The sequence below is a fragment of the Pristiophorus japonicus genome, chromosome 9, assembly GCF_044704955.1.
Source record: "Pristiophorus japonicus isolate sPriJap1 chromosome 9, sPriJap1.hap1, whole genome shotgun sequence".
Lineage (NCBI taxonomy): Eukaryota > Metazoa > Chordata > Chondrichthyes > Pristiophoridae > Pristiophorus > Pristiophorus japonicus.
The window spans coordinates 124628803-124646516 of NC_091985.1; the positions used below are offsets into that span (position 1 = coordinate 124628803).

The following is a 17714-nucleotide window of genomic DNA, read 5'->3' on the forward strand; positions in this document are numbered from 1 at the left end:
GGGGTGAGGGAAGAGGGGGGAATGAGAGAAGGGAGGGGGGAATGAGAGAAGGGAGGGGAGGGCGGGGATGAGAGAAGGGAGGGAGGAGAGGGGATGGTGAGAGAAGGGAGGGGAGGGCGGGGATGAGAGAAGGGAGGGAGGAGAGGGGATGGTGAGAGAAGGGAGGGGGGGTGAGAGAAGGGAGGGAGGGGAGGGGGGGGATGAGAGGAGGGGAGGGGGGGGATGAGAGAAGGGAGGGCGGGGAGGGGGGGGGATGAGAGAAGGGAGGGAGGGGAGGGGGGGATGAGAGAAGGGAGGGAGGATGAGAGAAGGGAGGGAGGGTGAGAGAAGGGAGGGGGGGTGAGAGAAGGGAAGGAAGAGGGGGGGGGATGAGAGAAGGGAGGGGAGGGCGGGGATGAGAGAAGGGAGGGAGGAGAGGGGATGTTGAGAGAAGGGAGGGGGGTGAGAGAAGGGAGGTGGGGTGAGAGAAGGGAGGGAAGAGGGGGGGGATGAGAGAAGGGAAGGGAGGGAGGAGAGGGGATGTTGAGAGAAGGGAGGGGGGTGAGAGAAGGGAGGGAGGGGAGGGGGAGGGGATGAGAGAAGGGAGGGAGGGGATGGGGAGATGAGAGAAGGGAGGGAGGATGAGAGAAGGGAGGGAGGATGAGAGAAGGGAGGGAGGATGAGAGAAGGGAGGGAGGGTGAGAGGAGGGAGGGGAGTGAGGGTGAGAGGAGGGAGGGGAGGGGGGGTGAGAGAAGGGAGGGAGGGGAGGGGGGGGTGAGAGAAGGGAGAGAGGGGATGAGAGAAGGCAGGGAGGGTGAGAGGAGGGAGGGGAGGGGGGGTGAGAGAAGGGAGGGAGGGGGGAGGTGAGAGAGGGGAGGGCGGGGTGAGAGAAGGGAGGAAGGGGAGGGGGGGGTGAGAGAAGGAGGGAGGGGAGGGGGGGTGAGAGGGGAGGGGAGGGGGGTGAGAGAAGGGAGGGAGGGGGGGTGAGAGAAGGGAGGGAGGGGGGGTGAGAGAAGGGAGGGAGGGGAGGGGGGTGAGAGAAGGGAGGGGAGGGGAGGATGAGAGAAGGGAGGGAGGGTGAGAGGAGGGAGGGGAGGCGGGGGTGAGAGAAGGGAGGGGGAGGTGAGAGAGGGGAGGGGGGGTGAGAGAAGGGAGGGAGGGTGAGAGAAGGGAGGGAGGGGGGGTGAGAGAAGGGAGGGAGGGGAGGGGGGTGAGAGAAGGGAGGGGAGGGGAGGATGAGAGAAGGGAGGGAGGGTGAGAGGAGGGAGGGGAGGCGGGGGTGAGAGAGGGGAGGGGGGGTGAGAGAAGGGAGGGAGGGTGAGAGAAGGGAGGGAGGGGAGGGGGGGGTGAGAGAAGGGAGGGAGGGGAGGGGGGGTGAGAGAAGGGAGGGAGGGGAGGGGGGGTGAGAGAAGGGAGGGAGGGGAGGGGGGGTGAGAGAAGGGAGGGAGGGGAGGGGGGGTGAGAGAAGGGAGGGAGGGGAGGGGGGGTGAGAGAAGGGAGGGAGGGGAGGGGGGGTGAGAGAGGGGAGGGGGGGTGAGAGAAGGGAGGGAGGGGAGGGGGGGTGAGAGAAGGGAGGGAGGGGAGGGGGGGTGAGAGAAGAGAGGGAGGGGAGGGGGGGTGAGAGAAGGGAGGGAGGGGAGGGGGGGTGAGAGGAGGGAGGGGAGGGAGGGGAGGGGGGGTGAGAGAAGGGAGGGGAGGTAAGGGAGGGGAGGTGAGAGAAGGGAGGGGGGGTGAGAGAAGGGAGGGAGGGGAGGGGGGGGTGAGAGAAGGGAGGGAGGGGAGGGGGGGGTGAGAGAAGGGAGGGGGGAAGGGGGGGTGAGAGAAGGGAGGGAGGGGAGGGGGGGTGAGAGAAGGGAGGGAGGGGAGGGGGGGTGAGAGAAGGGAGGGAGGGGAGGGGGGATGAGAGAAGGGAGGGACGGTGAGAGAAGGGGGGAGGGGGATGAGAAGGGGGGAGGGGGGGTGAGAAGGGGGGAGGGGGGGTGAGAGAAGGGAGGGAGGGGGGGTGAGAGAAGGGGGGAGGGGGGTGAAAGAAGGGGGGGAGGGGGGGTGAGAGAAGGGAGGGAGGGGAGGGGGGGATGAGAGAAGGGAGGGGGGGTGAGAGAAGGGAGGGGGGGTGAGAGAAGGGAGGGAGAGGAGGGGGAGTGAGAGAAGGGAGGGAGGGGAGGGGGGGTGAGAAGGGAGGGAGGGAGGGGAGGGGGGGTGAGAGAAGGGAGGGAGGGGAGGGGGAGTGAGAGAAGGGAGGGAGGGGAGGGGGAGTGAGAGAAGGGAGGGAGGGGAGGGGGGGTGAGAAGGGAGGGAGGGGATGGGGGGGTGAGAGAAGGGAGGGAGGGGAGGGGGGGTGAGAGAAGGGAGGGAGGGGGGGTGAGAGAGGGAGGGAGGAGAGGGGGAGGTGAGAGAGTGGGGGGTGAGAGAAGGGAGGCAGGTGGGGGGTGAGAGAAGGGAGGGTAGGGGAGGGAGGTGTGGGGGGAGGGAGAAGGGAGGGAGGGAGGGAAAGGGGGAGAGAAGGGAGGGAAGGAAGGGGAGAGAAGGGGGGAAAGAGAGAGAGAGAGAGAGAGAAAGAAAGGAGAGGGAGGCTGAACGGGCCCGGCTGGGCCCAAGACTTTGAGCTTAGACTTTCCGGATTGACAGGTAGGTGGCGTCGGGTCCGGGGTCCGGGGGGGTCGGGAGCGCGGATCGGGGTGAGCGCGGGTCGGGGCGGAGGGGAGGGGGGGTCGGTCGGTCGGGGGGGGGGGGGGGGGGGGGGGCGGAGATCGGTCGGGAGCTGAGGTCGGGGGGGGGGGGCGGAAGGTCGGGAGTGGGGGAAGCGGAGGTCAGGTTGGTGGTGGGGGGGTGGCGGTGGTGGGAGCGGGAGTCAAGTCGGGTCGGGTCTGGTTCAGAGGAAGCAGGAGCTGGGCGTGGGAGGAGCCTTATCGATTCAGCCCCAGTGAGGCCATTCGGCCAGGGCTAGGGGCTGTGTGCTTCGGGCCCCTCCCACACAGTTTTGGGCGCCTGGAGCTACTAAACATGCACGGCCACTGTAGCGCGCATGTGCAGAGGTCCCGGCACTGTTTTCAGAGCAGGGACCTGGCTCCGCCCCCCACAGCTCGTGCTGCGCCGTGCTGAGCTGCAAACGACCTGCAGGGAGCCGGAGATTAGTTAAGTATTTTTAGGCGCACTTTGTGGCGCGAAAAACGGGCGTCCAGGTCGGGTCTGCGCCATTCTAGGCGAGGCCTGAAACTTGAGCCGACTACAACTGGAGCAAACTAAATGCCGAGAATTGCAAATTCTAAGATGCTCCATTCTAAACTAGTTGCTCCAAAAAAATAGGAGCAACTCAGGCCGAAATTTGAGCCCATTATGAGGTGTATAAAATGATGAGGAGCCTAGATAGAGTGGATAGGAAGAAACTGTTTCCCATAGCAGAGAGGTCAATAACCAGGGGTCATAGATTTAAAGTAATTGGTAGAAGGACTAGAGGGGAGTTGAGAACTTTTTTCACCCAGAGCATGGTGGGGGTCTGGAACTCACTGCCTGAAAGATTGGTAGAGGCAGAAACCCTCATCGCATTTAAAAAGTACTTGGATATGCACCTGAAGTCCCATAACCTACAGGACTGTGGACCAAGAACTGGATAGAGGGATTAGGTTGGATAGATCTTTTTCGGCTGGCACAGACATGGTAGGCCAAATTCTGTCCCTTAAATTTCTATGATTCTGTCTTTCTTTTCCATCCTACTCACAAGCCTATTTTCAATTTCCTACTTAATCTGAGACTTTTCTATATCATTCTTGAATTAGTCAGCATTTTTGGCATTTTATTCCCTGAATTTGCAACTTGAAAAGACTAATCCTTGAACAGTAAGGACATTTTCGGGGGAGAGCTTTTTATTATAAGTATCCTTTTTTTATACAAGAAAATTTATAAACATTGTAAATTTATTTAACTTTTTAAAACATCAATTTTCATACTTTGAAATAAAAGCTTAATGTACTGGAACTATATATAGGCCAGTCAGCATCTGTGAAGAGAAAATATAGTTTTTGATGTTTCGGGTGTGTACCCTGCACCAGCAAGCAAACTGCGTTAATATGTTCATGTTAATTTTTGCTTTACTGGTTGTCATGGCACTAACTTGGCTGCAGTGAACTAAAATGAAAAGAAAGGTGGAAAATGCTAGAAATGCAATGAGAGGTTGGTGTTTTAGGTATAGTCAGTCTTTCTCTTTCAAACTCTGATTGATCTGATGTCCACTTCCAGCATTGATTTTTTATTTTCTTGTATTTTCATTTTTTTCAACTTGAGTTTCAAAATCTCATAATTTTATTGACCGCTTAGTTTTATGCCACCCTCAACCTTCTAAACTCGAGGGAATACAAGCCTGTGCAACCTGTCCCCATAATTTAACCTTTTAAACCCTGGTATAATTCTGGTGAATCTGCACTGTACCCCTTCCTAGGACAATATATCCTTCCTGATGTATTATTCCTACTGTGTCTCCTAACTTAGCGTTATCTGCAAATTTGAATATACAATTCTCTGTTTCTTTGTTCAAATTATTAATATATATGGTGAAAAGCTGAGGTCTCACCACAGATCCCGAGTGAACACCATTTGTCACCCCGCCAATCAGCGAACAGACCCTTTATCCCTATTCTCTGTCATTTGGTTACCTTCAATTCTGTGCATTCTAATTTTTGCTGATAATCTCTCGTGCGGAACCTTATTAACCAAGTACAGAGGCTGGGAAAGGGGCATAAGGGAGGATTAGAAAGAACAAAAGGGAAGATCTGTGATATGTCTTCCTTTTTCCCTCAACCGAGAATTCCCCTCCACCATGGTTGACGGGGACCTCGACCGTGTCTGTTCCATTTGACGGGGACCTCGACCATGTCTGTCCCATTTCCTGCACTTCTGCCCCCACCCCTTTCGGTTAAGCACTTTACAGTCTTAATACTGAGTTCAACAATTTCAGATCATAACCACTGTTCCCAATTTTTTCAGACAGCAGGTGCTGCTAATGGTTCTGCCGCTGCCATTTACAACTCCTCTAGACCCATTTTTTGTTTCTTTACTTGTCAAATTCTCACCCTGCTTTTGCCTTGCACCATCATCCCTTTTGTCATTTAATCTCTCCTGCCTTCCACCCATCACAGACCTTCCCTTTTGTTCTTTCCTGCCCTCCCACCTTTTCCCTGCCTCCATACTTGTTTAAAACCTGTTGCATCTCTAATTTTACCAGTTCTGATGAAAGGTCATCGACCTGAAATGTTAACTCAGTTTCTCTTTCCACAGATGCTGCCTGACCTGCTGAGTATTTCCAGTATTTTTGGTTTTTATTTCAGATTTCCAGCGGTGTATTTTGATTCTATATAAATACAGGTTGTTGCAGCAATTTTATTTAATTCTACGTAAAGTAAGTAAATAGCTTTACTGACAGATGGTTACAATTTGATGTTTCCTAGAACAATACTAAAGAAAATACTCTTGGAGCAAATGCCACTAATGTGAAAAGGAAAGAGGAAATAAAGAACAAACTCAATATGCCTTCCAAGATTAAAGAGAACTGGAGGCTCGATGATAATGGTGAAGGCAAAAGTCAACACGATCATGGCTCACAGCAAACACGTGAAATAAGCATCTGGGAAATGAGTGATAAAGAGGAGGAGGAAGAAGTGGGACCGATGAGCAGGCCGGGTGAGCAGGAGAATGTGCAGCAATCGGAAACCTCACTTACACACAGGCAAGGCCCCCTCGCTAAAAGCAGCAGCCCAGAACCTGATGAGCCAGAAGGTGCAAGTGCTTTTCAAACTAAAGAGGAAAAGAAGCTTCAGAGAGCCCCTTGCGTGTATGGAAATAACTGCTACAGGTATCGATAGTCTAAAAATATACATATGTTGTGTGTATTTCATACACTTGCATCCATCATATCTTCCAAATGCAAATGAACATTTTTTGTGTTATAGTTGTACAGTGTCAGCATTGGTCCAATTGGTAACACCTTTGCCTCTGAGTCACAAACTTGTAGGTTCAAGTCCCAGTCCAGAGACTTTAGCATGGAAATCTCGGCTGACACTCCAATGCAGTACTGAAGGAGTGCTGCACTGGAGGAGGTGTCGTCTTCCGGATGAGATGTTAAATTGATGTCTGCCCTCTCAGCTGGATGTAAAAGATCCCATGGCACTATTTTGAAGAAGAGCAGAGGAGTTATCTCCGGTGTTCTAGCCAGTATTTATCCCTCAGTCAGCATCACTAAAACAGATTATCTGGTCATTATCACATTGCTGTTTGTGGGAGCTTGGTGTGCGCAAATTGGCTGCCACACTTCCTACATTACAACAGTAACTGCAATTCAAAAAGTACTTCATTGGCTGAAAAGTGCATTGGGGACAAGCGTTGGTGAAGAGTTAACAAAGTTGCCAATCAAATGTAAGAAAGAAAAGTGGGTATATAAACTTCCAATAGGAACTACTGAGGACATGTGAAAACAGCGATTCAAATATGAATTAGCAAAATTTACCATTAAAAGAAAGGAATTGAGAAACAAATTTAAATTTCTTTTTGAAAATCCTTTTTGGCTTCTCCGCTACTTACTAGAAATAGTTTGTAACATGATGAAGACTTAAAAATTCCACAATTTATAAGAAAATGATTAAACTTGGTAATGAAATCCCTCCAGGAATGGAGACCTGTATCTACGAGAAGCCAGAGCTGCAAGTCTATGCCAGTTCCCAGATCCTTCCGTGTTAGCAGAAGAGACTCGAGCTATTAGGTTATAGCTCCCAAAATGCATATGTGCATATGAGTTCTAGAACTGTTATGATTGATAGCAAGACTGACCAGTCACAGAGTTAGAAATCGCGCTACAAGTGGTTTAAATCCCAACGAAGACATGGGGCAGTCTTGAAGGTGAGTGATGTTTGGAGTGGTGCTGAGCATGGTTGGGCAGGGGAGGGAGACGGGACTGTCAACAAAAGTAGGACTAAGCACAGATAGGCAAGGGAGGGAGGAGACTTGCCTCTCGGGTTTCCACGGAGATAGGGTAGTTCAGGTTGCAGGAGTCGATGTGGGCAGGCAAAAATGCAAAGATGTGCAATAGACCCGAAAGTTTCATTTCAGGCTGCTGTGGGGGCATAGAATATATATGAGCATGGGACAAGGATGTACAGGTGTGGATAACGTAGATAGGAGAGAATGTCGTCGAAGCGATAAAGAGAATTGGGGCCAATAGCAAGCTGCAGTGGTGGCAGCAGAAGCAATAATGGTTGAGGAAGGGAGAAGAGATTGGAATGACAGAAAGTGATGGGATGAGAGAGCAAGGTGGTTGACTCTTAACTGCCCACTGAAGTGGCCTAGGGATGTGCAATAAATGGCAGCCTTGCCAACGACACCCACATCCCGAGAACGAATCAATAAAAATAAAGGCTGATACAGTTCAAAATCCAAGGCCCAGAAATAGGACGCTTTTTTTTGGTTTTCCAGTTTTTCAAAATAATTGCTTAACTTTTGGATTTCATGCTGTAAAACTTTAGCTTTCTAACCCATCCAAATGTAGGTGTGCATTTTATTCAATAATGTGTCCTGCTCCAGTGCATCACATGAATTTCACCTGGATGCCTAGGATATCTGTCAAAACAAATGTTTTGTACTTCCAACATTGAATTTTGTACTTCCAACATTGAGGCCAATTCACTAAATATATTCAAAAAGGAGTTAGATGAAGTCCTTACTACTAGGGGGATCAAGGGGTATGGCGAGAAAGCAGGAATGGGGTACTGAAGTTGAATGTTCAGCCATGAACTCATTGAATAGCGGTGCAGGCTAGAAGGGCCGAATGGCCTACTCCTGCACCTATTTTCTATGTTTCTATGTTACATCCTAATATTTAATATCTTGCTGCTTTTAATCATCAGTTCTCTTACGACCATTTGCAGTGGTAGAACTCAGAGATACACAATTGAATCTCATTAAAGAAAGAAAATAAGATTAAAAGATTTTGGTTCCAGTGCTCATAAACTGCTGTGTATTGAGAGTCCTTGAAAGTTTTAAGCATCTGTAGCCATTCACGCGATTAATTGACTGATTGCCTACACAAATTATCTGCAGTAGTACCTACCAAGAATGCACATTACATTGAGTTCTCCAAAACTGTTGCCAACTGTGCTTGTTTAAAAAAAAGTTATCCTCAAGTAATTATAAGATAAATGTCACAATCTAGAATTAAGAACATCAGGAAAGTTGAGAAGAAAGCTAGTGAATCAGCACAAGAGAATTCAGAAAAATAAAAGACAGATTATGGGTGAGGTTAGGCAATGTGGTAGGAAAACTATTTTAAAGATGATTATAAATGGGTTAAAAATACAAATATTGGGATCAAATTGAGAAGTGAGAGACATGAGGTAATAAAATGACTGCAATAAGTAACACAATGGACTGCGAAGGAGAAAGTCTCGGGTAGTACAGTCAGTGGAACTGAATATCAGGCGCTGCATATAACGGCCAACCGATCCGATGCCGCCTGTTTCGCCCCACCGCCTGAGACAAATTTCTAGGCCCTTAACTACTCTTAAAAGGCAGAAATGTTGAAATATAATTTTGATTACAATTTATAGTATGGAACTTAATTATAAAATCAAAATCATTCCGTACTGGGATTACTTGGATTTATTTGGAAAAAAACCTGATGTTACATTTGGAGAGTTTGGAAGATTCCAATTGGGAAAACCTACACATTGCAGGCATAGTTTGTTATACTATATTATCTGTTTCTAATTAATTCAGTGTTGGCATCTTTACAGTTCCTGTTTTATTTTATCATTTTAACTTTACTTTCATACCAAATAGCTCTCTTGTATAAAGCCAGTTAATGGAAGATTTTGATACTGTTTTGATTTTTATTGGCTGTGTGGTGTTTCCTGATTGGGATAATGGATGCATTCTAGTCAGGAGTGCAGATTCACTACATCCCTGAACTATTTGGTAATGTTTTCTCATGCTGCTAATGCCACTTCTGATTATGTTGCATTGACCAGAGATTTATAGCAAACCAGAAGCATGCACAATCTCGCTATCCAATTGAATACACAACTTTGAACTATCAAAAGTTAGTAAATGGAATCCCATTTTAGCAAATAGATTCTCCATGTGGTAAAACAGACATATTTAGAAACGTTCTAACTTGCTGATTCTAACTATACCTGTAGGTTTTAGTTACCTCATAACATCAGATCAGGGAAATATTTCAGACCACTCAGACACTATCAAATTATAAAAACGACAGAGATTTTGTTAAAAAGACTGTAAGTTCAGTGCATCTTTTTAACAGTTCCACTTTTTTTTTTACATAGGAAAAATCCACTTCATTTTCAAGAATTGAGTCACCCAGGAGATGCTGATTATGAATACTCAACAGGTGGGGAGGAGGATGATGACAAACCAGAGTGCCCTTTTGGTACTGCTTGTTATAGGTCAGTCATTTCTGCTACAACAATTAGCGCATTAAAAAAAATGTCCATGTATTCACTTACCTCTTTGATTTCCCCTCTTAATCTCTCCAAACTCATCTTATCCATGAGACCCACTTCTTCCTCTCTTGAACCTATTCCCACTAAACTACTGACAACCCAACTTCCTTTTCTGGCTCCCATGTTAGCCAGCATTGTTAACGTTTCTCTGTCCTCGGGTACTGTTACCCGTTCCTTCAAATCTGCTGTCATCACCCCTCTCAAAAAACAACCTTTGTCCCCACTTTGTTTATAGCTATCGCCCCATCTCCAACCTCCCTTTCCTGTCCAAAGTATTTGAACGTGTTGTTGCCTCCCAAATCCGTGATCATCTTTCCATGAATTCAATGTCTGAATCCTTTCAATCTGGCTTTCACCCTGCCACAGTACCGAAACTGCTCTCATCAAAGTCACAAATGACATCCTTTGTGACTGTGACAAAGATAAACTATCCCTCCTTGTCTTTCTGGACCTGTCTGCAGCCTTTGACACAGTTGATCACTTCATCCTCCTCCAATGCCTCTCCACCAATGTCCAGCTGGGTGGGACTGCACTTGCCTGGTTCCATTCTTATCTATCTAACCGTAGCCAGAAAATCTCCAGCAATGGCTTCTCTTCCCACTCCTGCATCGTTACCTCTGGTGTCCCCCAAGGATCTGTCCTTGGTCCTTGGTCCCCGGTCCCCTCTTATTTCTCATCTATATGCTGCTCCTTGATGATATCATCGGAAAACATGGAGTCAGTTTCCACGTGTATACTGACGATACCTAGCTCTACCTCTCCACCACTTCTGTCGACCCCTGCTTGATATCTAAATTGTCAGATCGCTTGTCCGACATCCAGTACTAGATGAGCAGAAATTTTCTCCAATTAAATATTGTGAAGACCGAAGCCATTATCTTTGGTCCCCGCCACAAACTGCATTCCCTAGCCACTGAGTCCATCCCTCTCCCTGGCATCAATATGAGGGTGAACAAAACTGTTCGTAACCTAGGTGTCATATTTGACCCTGAATTGAGTTTCCAGCCACATATCCACAGCATTACGAAAACCGCCTTTTTCCACCTCCATAACATTGCCCGCCTCCGCCCCTGCCTCAGCTCTTCTGCTGCTGAAACCCTCATTTATGCCTTTGTTACCTCTAGACTTGACTACTCCAAATCGCTCCTGGCCGGCCTTTCACATTCCACATTACGTAAACTTGAAGTCATGCAAAACTCAGCAACCCATGTACTAACCTGCACCAAGTCAAGATCACCCATCACCCCTGTGCTTTCTGACCTACATTGGCTCCCAGTTAAACAATGTCTCGATTTGAAAATTCTTATCCTTGTTTACAAATCACTCCATGGACTTGCCCCTCCCTATCTCGGTAATCTTTTTCAGCCTCACAATCCCACAAGATGTCTGCGCTCCTCAAATTCTGGCCTCTTGAACATCCCTCATTATAACTGCTCAACCATCGGTGGATATGCCTTCAGCTGCCTGGGCCCTGAGCTCTGGAACTCCCTCCCTAAACCTTAACGCCTCTCTACCTCTTTCCTCCTTTAAGATGCTCGTTAAAAACTACCGCTTTAAACAAGCTTTTTATCATCTGCCTGAATTTCTTCTGTGGCTCGGTGTCAAATTTATCTGTTTGTCTGTAACACTGTTGTAAAGTGCCTTGGGACGTTTTACTACGTTAAAGGCGCTATATAAATAAAAGTTATTATTATTACCTGAACCAATTTAAAACTATCTTCATTTTGATTGATACATTTTATCAGATCAGTTGGAGGGAATTCTGAGTTGAGTACCTACAAGATTCCCTCATAACTAATGAACTGACACATCAACCAAGCAATTCTCTGGAACCCGAGAGAGAATTCTCTCTTACTAATGTTTTATTAGTTATAGATTTCATTTATTTTAAAAGACATAAAATCAAAATCCCTTTACCCCCTGCTCAGAATCCTCTCCTGTTCAGAGGCAGGTGGTCATTCTCTGTAAACTCGACCCTTTCCCTTTTGCAATCCTGGACTAATGGTCCAGATCACAAGTTCAAATCCCACCAGGGCAGCTATGGAATTTGAGTTAATGGAATAAATCTGGAATAAAAAGCTAGTATCAGTAATGCTGACCATGAAACTACCGGATTGTTGTAAAAACCCATCTGGTTCACTAATGTCTTTTAGGGAAAAAAATCTGCCCGGTCTGGCCTACATGTGACTCCAGACCCACAGCAATGTGGTTGACACTTAACTGCCTCTGAAATGGCCTAGCAAACCACTCACTTATATCAAACTGCTAGCAAAACCTTCTCATGGACTGCAGCGGTTCAAGAAGGTGGCTCACCACCACCTTCTCAAGGGCAATAAATGCTGGCCTTGCCAGGGACGCCCACATCCCATGAATACATTTTTTTAAACTTTGATCGTATAGCCATTATAATCCACAAATCATTATGGTCCCATCAACAAATGGAACAGCATGCTGCTGTGGAATACCTGCATTCCTTTTGTCGAAATGGCTCTTTGAGGAGTTTCATTTTCCACCTGAGTGGCTGTTAATTTGTTAAAGGCAACATAATGGGCCCAAGTTTCCACATGATTTGCACTTGATTTTTAGGAGCAACTGGTGGAGAACGGACTATCTTAGAAATCGCAATTCTCCACATTTTTATTTCTGCAGTTCTAGTCAGGTAGAACAGTTCTACTTTGGAACAGAATTTTTTCTTCAAAAGGGGGCGTGTCCGGCCACTGACGCCTGATTTGAAAGTTTCCACAGTGAAAACGTACTCCAAACTAAAGTAGAATGGAGCCAGTGAAGATTTTTGTAGAACTGAAAAAACCTGTTCTACACATTTAAAAAATCAGGCGCAGGTTACAAATTAGGCGTCCAGAACGGGGTGGGGGGGGGGGGGGGGGGGTGGGGAAGGGAACTCATTAAATTCTACAATAAATCCTTATTTATACTTCTACAAATATTATACAAATAAATCCAACCTGAATAAACATTTATAAGCAAAGAAAAGATTAAATAAACCATCTTCCTACCTGTGTGAAAGTGCTTCAGCCAGGGAGAATTCTGCAGCCGTTCGTGCTGCTGAGCGGGAGGGGGGGGTGGGAGAAAGCCGTTCGTGTCGCTGAGCGGGAGGGGGGGGGGGTGGAGAGAAAGCTGTTCGTGCCGCTGAGCGGGGGGGCGGGGAAGAAAGCCATTCGTGCTGCTGAGCGGGGGGGGGGGGGGGGGGGAAGAGAAAGCCGTTCGTGCCGCTGAGCGGGAGGGGGGGGAGGAGAAAGCCGTTCGTGCCGCTGAGCGGGAGGGGGGGGAGGAGAAAGCCGTTCGTGCCGCTGAGCGGGGGGGGCGGGGGGGAAGAGAAAGCCGTTCGTGCCGCTAAGCGGGGGGGGGAGGAGAAAGCCGTTTGTTGTTGTGAAGGGGAGGGAGGGGAAGGAGACAGCGGTTTGTTGCCGCGGAGGGGAGGGAGGGGAAGGAGACAGCGGGTTGTTGTTGTGGAGGGGAAGGAGACAGCGGGTTGTTGTTGTGGAGGGGAGGGAGGGGAAGGAAACCGCCGTTTGTTGCCGCGGAGGGGAGGGAGGGGAAAGAGACAGCGGGTTGTTGTTGTGGAGGGGAAGGAGACAGCGGGTTGTTGTTGTGGAGGGGAGGGAGGGGAAGGAGACAGCGGTTTGTTGCCGAGGAGGGGAGGGAGAGGAAGGAGACAGCGGGTTCTTGTTGTGGAGGGGAGGGAGGGGAAGGAGACAGCGGTTTGTTGCCACGGAGGGGAGGGAGGGGAAGGAGACAGCCGTTTGTTGCCGCGGAGGGGAGGGAGGGGAAGGAGACAGTGAGAAGGGTAGCCTCAGTGCTGATGTGCTGATGGCAATGTGATTTTATTAAAAAATGTTCAAAAATTAAACAGCTACAAAGAACTACAAAAATGGGCGAGTGCCAATGTTTCTTTTCACACTGAGCATGCGCGAACGCTTCAACGTGCAAGCGCAGCGTTGCCGGCAGGAAAAAAACTAATTTAAATAGTACCCGCCCCCTCCCACTTACAAAATCGGTGCAATTGTAGGCTCCGCCCCCCTGGGCGCCGCGCCAAACAGACAAGGAGCTGCAAAACGCTCGAGAATAGCGCGTTTTTTTTCTGGCGCCGTTTTAGGCGCGAAAAACGGGCGCCCAGCTCGGAGGGGCGCCCGTTTTTTATCCTGTGGAAACTTGGGCCCAATGATTTGTAGATTATAATGGATATATTTGACCACTTGCAAAAGAAACCCATCTACCACAGCATACATTGTAAAATTGAAATAAATGCCTACAAACTAGTTTAGCGAGGCATTAAAAGGTTTCATGCTGATTGACTTCAGCTTCAAAATTAGCCTTTCGTACAGAATTTCACTGTGTATCCCGATATTAAATAAAGTAGCTGCAAAGAATTGTGAAGCTATCGTAGACACAAATTATTTATGTAATGTTCCTCTGCAGAGCAGTATTGATAAATTATTGACAATGAGATATGTTAAAAATAGTTATACGAACAATGACGGACAGGTAAAGACCCTCTGGCCCATCCAGCCTGTCCCACACAATTGTGATACCTTGTGCAGCATAATATAGACACACTCCACTCCACCCAAAAACCATGTGATCTCCTGGGCGAGATGAAAAACAAGATTAAAAATCCAGGTAATTTGGGGGGGGGAAATCTGGGAAATTCCTCTCCACCCCATCTAAGCGATCAAAACTAGTCCACTCTTGCTATGCAACATTACTTTTCATCATTTTGCACACTACTTTTCTTCCAGATGACATCTGCAAAAATAATGTCTTGGTTGTGATGCCCTCCATGATCATATATGGTCAAAACCCTCTGTGTAGGCCTTTTGGTCGAGATGGTGCCTGTGGAATCTTACCCCAACAGATGGAAAATGCCTTCAGAATATAATTAGAGATAAAATTGTCAAAAAAAGGTCAATATTATAAAGAAAACTAAAAAAAATGTAGTCCGAGAACATTTTTAACCACTATTCACTGACTAAATAATCCTGCTGCCGTTCTGAAAAGGTTAATAGAGTGAAGCACACCACCATTTTACCACATCTATTGTGTTTAATTAATGGTAGATTAAAGTGTGTTTTGCCTTTTTGTAGGAGAAACCCACAACACAAGAAGGAATACAAGCACACTCAGCCTCCAGGTAACATTGATTTCTGTATCCTGTAAATTGGTATCTCGATTTTTGACATAAATTTCCTTTTACATCAGTATATTTGTTGTGAATTAGATTCTTTCATCTGTATCCCTCACGTAACACACACAATTCTATAGCATTTTCTCTCAAACCTTTTTTCACACAATCACAAGTGCTAATTATTCAAAGTATTTTAAATATACATTATTGTAACATTTTCCTTTTCATATTTTGAGCTACACATTACAGATGTGCTGGAAATATTAGATTATTAACAAGCTACAAAACACACCAAATCCCGTTCATCCATCATCCCTGTGCTCGCTGATCTACATTGGCTCCCAGTTAGGCAATACCTCTCTCTCCTCCTTTAAGACGCTCCTCAAAATCTACCTCTTTGACCAATCTGTCCTAATATCTCCTTGTGTGCCTCGGTGTCAAATTTTGTTTGATAATATTCCTGTGAAGCATCTTGGGACATTTTACTACGTTAAAGGCGCTATACAAATGCATGTTGTTGTAGTAAGCCAGTAGACTTTTAGTTCAAGGTTTAAAATGTGAAGTTTTTGATGCCTTCTGACTTGGTTTTGGGATGCCTTGGTTTTGGGATGCCGATTATCTAGTGAAAACTTCAGTGGATGGAGCCTTTATGGTCAGCGAACAATATAAAACAAAAATTTGAATTACTGCCTTCTCGCAGCTTATGCAGCAACTCCAGAAAAGAGTTTAGAGCTTCTTGCTGTGAAAAGGAATCAACTTTCTTTTGCATTACGGCAAATCTAGATAGACTTGATAGGAATTGGAAAATGTGAATTATTTTATTAATAACATCAAAGTTTGCAGTTGTATTTCTATGTCAGCTGTTACAAATTTATAGATATCTTCGTGGACACAGTGCAGCAACTCAACAATGTTATTAGTTTCTAACTTCAAACATCTATTTTAAATCTGGCCTTCTGTTGGCTGTATAGAAATTCAATTTTTCATTCGTTATAACATTATGTAAATTAGTAAATTTAATATGCAATTAATATCTAGATTTGCATTTTATTCTAAAGAAATAATAATTAATTTCATTGCCCATAAGAATATTATTTTCTTGGACATGAAAATCAAAGTTGATAACACTAGAAGGTGGTGGTGAGCACCTGAGAGATGCTGCTAAATATATTTTGATCAGAATATTACAAAGATTTGTTAGATGATGCTGAACCGTGAAAAGAATGTCGGTGTAGAGGAGTGGAACCTTTTTTTTTCATTTAAGTACTCAATTGCAGAATCAAACACTCTCAGACCAAGTATATTACAGCCAGATGTTGAGTAAATCTCCCAACAAAGCAACATAACTCCGTCTTCAGAAGAGCAGTCCGTATTGTATCAGTCAAAATATTTTTCTAATTCTCCATGCTCTTTACAGCTTCTCTGAAGGAGGTTGACAGTTACTTCCAAATTAGGGCCAGGTTTATACTTTGTGCCCGTGGCCAACAGGAATTGACATAAGACAGCCTAAGCCCATTTCATAAAGATGCTTACAGCCAGCAGAGAGAGATTTTTCATAGAATCATAGAAGTTTACAGCACGGAAGGAGGCCATTTCGGCCCATCGTGTCTATGCCGGCCAACAAGAGGCTATCCAGCCTAATCCCACTTTCCAGGTCTAGATCCGTAACCCTGCAGGTTACGGCACTTCAGGTGCACATCCAAGTACTTTTTAAATGTGATGAGGTTTTCTGCCTCTACCACCCTTTCAGGCAGTGAGTTCCAGACCCCCACAACCCTCTGTGTGAAGAAATTTCCCCTCAAATCCCCTCTAAATCTTCTACCAATTACTTTAAATTTATGCCCCCTGGTTGTTGACCCCTCTGCTAAGGGAAATAGGCCCTTTCTATCCACGATATCTAGGCCCTTCATAATTTTATACACCTCAATGAGGTCTCCCCTCAGTCTCCTCTGTTCCAATGAAAACAAATCCAGCCTATCCAATCTGTCCTCATAGCTTAGCTTCTCCACTCCCGGCAACATCCTCGTAAATCTCCTCTGTACCCTCTCCAGTGCAGTCATGTCCTTCCTGTAATGCAATGACCAGAACTACACACAGTACTCCAGCTGTGGCCTAACCAATGTTTTATATAGTTCAAGCATAAGCTCCCTTCCCCCTGCTCTTATATTCTATGCCTCGGCTAATAAAGGCAAGCATTCCATATGCCTTCTTAACCATCTTATCTACCTGGCCTGCTACTTTCAAGGATCTGTGGACATGCACTCCAAAGTTCCTTTGTTCCTCTACACTTCTCGGTATCCTACCATTTAATGTGTATTCCCTTTCCTCGTTAGCCCTCCCGAAATGCATTACCTCACACTTCTCTAGATTAAATTCCATTTACTACTGTTCTGCCCACCTGACCAGTTGATTGATATCTTCCTGCAGTCCGCAGCTTTCTTCATTATCAACCACACAGCCGATTTTAGTATCATCTGCAAACTTCTTAATCATACCCCCTATATTCAAGTCTAGATCATTGATGTATATCACAAAAAGCAAGGGACCTAGTATTGAGCCCTGCGGAACCCCACTGGAAACATCCTTCCAGTCGCAAAAACACTCATCAATCATTACCCTTTGCTTCCTGCCTCTGAGCCAATTTTGGATCCAACTTGCCACTTTGCCCTGGATCCCATGGATTTTTACTTTCATGACCAGTCTGCCATGTGGGACCTTATCAAAAGCTTTGCTAAAATCCATATACACTATATCGTATGCTTTGCCTTCATCGACCCTCCTGGTTACCTCCTCGAAAAATTCAATCGTTACTCAGACACGACCTTCCCTTAACAAATTCGTGCTGACTGACCTTGATTAAATCTTTCTAAGTGAAGATTTATCCTGTCCTTCAGGATCTTTTCCAATAATTTCCCCACCACCTAGGTTAGGCTGACTGGCCTATAATTACTCGGTCTATTTCTTTCTCCCTTCTTAAACAAAGCCATATTAGCAGTCCTCCAGTCCTCTGGCACCACACCTGAAGCCGGAGAGGATTGGAAAATTATGGTCAAAGTCTCTGCTATTTCCTCTTTTGCTTCGCTTAGCAGCC

General features: G+C 46.5%; 1 protein-coding gene across 2 annotated transcripts in view; it reads left to right on the plus strand.

Moving 5' to 3' along the window:
• Positions 1-17714, plus strand: part of aplf (aprataxin and PNKP like factor) — a 114109-nt gene that overhangs the window by 84299 nt on the left and 12096 nt on the right. For both annotated transcript variants that reach the window (XM_070889806.1, XM_070889807.1), the window contains exons 7-9: positions 5422-5825; positions 9304-9423; positions 14583-14629. In XM_070889806.1, the coding sequence (XP_070745907.1) occupies positions 5422-5825; positions 9304-9423; positions 14583-14629 (571 nt within the window). The remainder of the gene's footprint in view (positions 1-5421; positions 5826-9303; positions 9424-14582; positions 14630-17714) is intronic.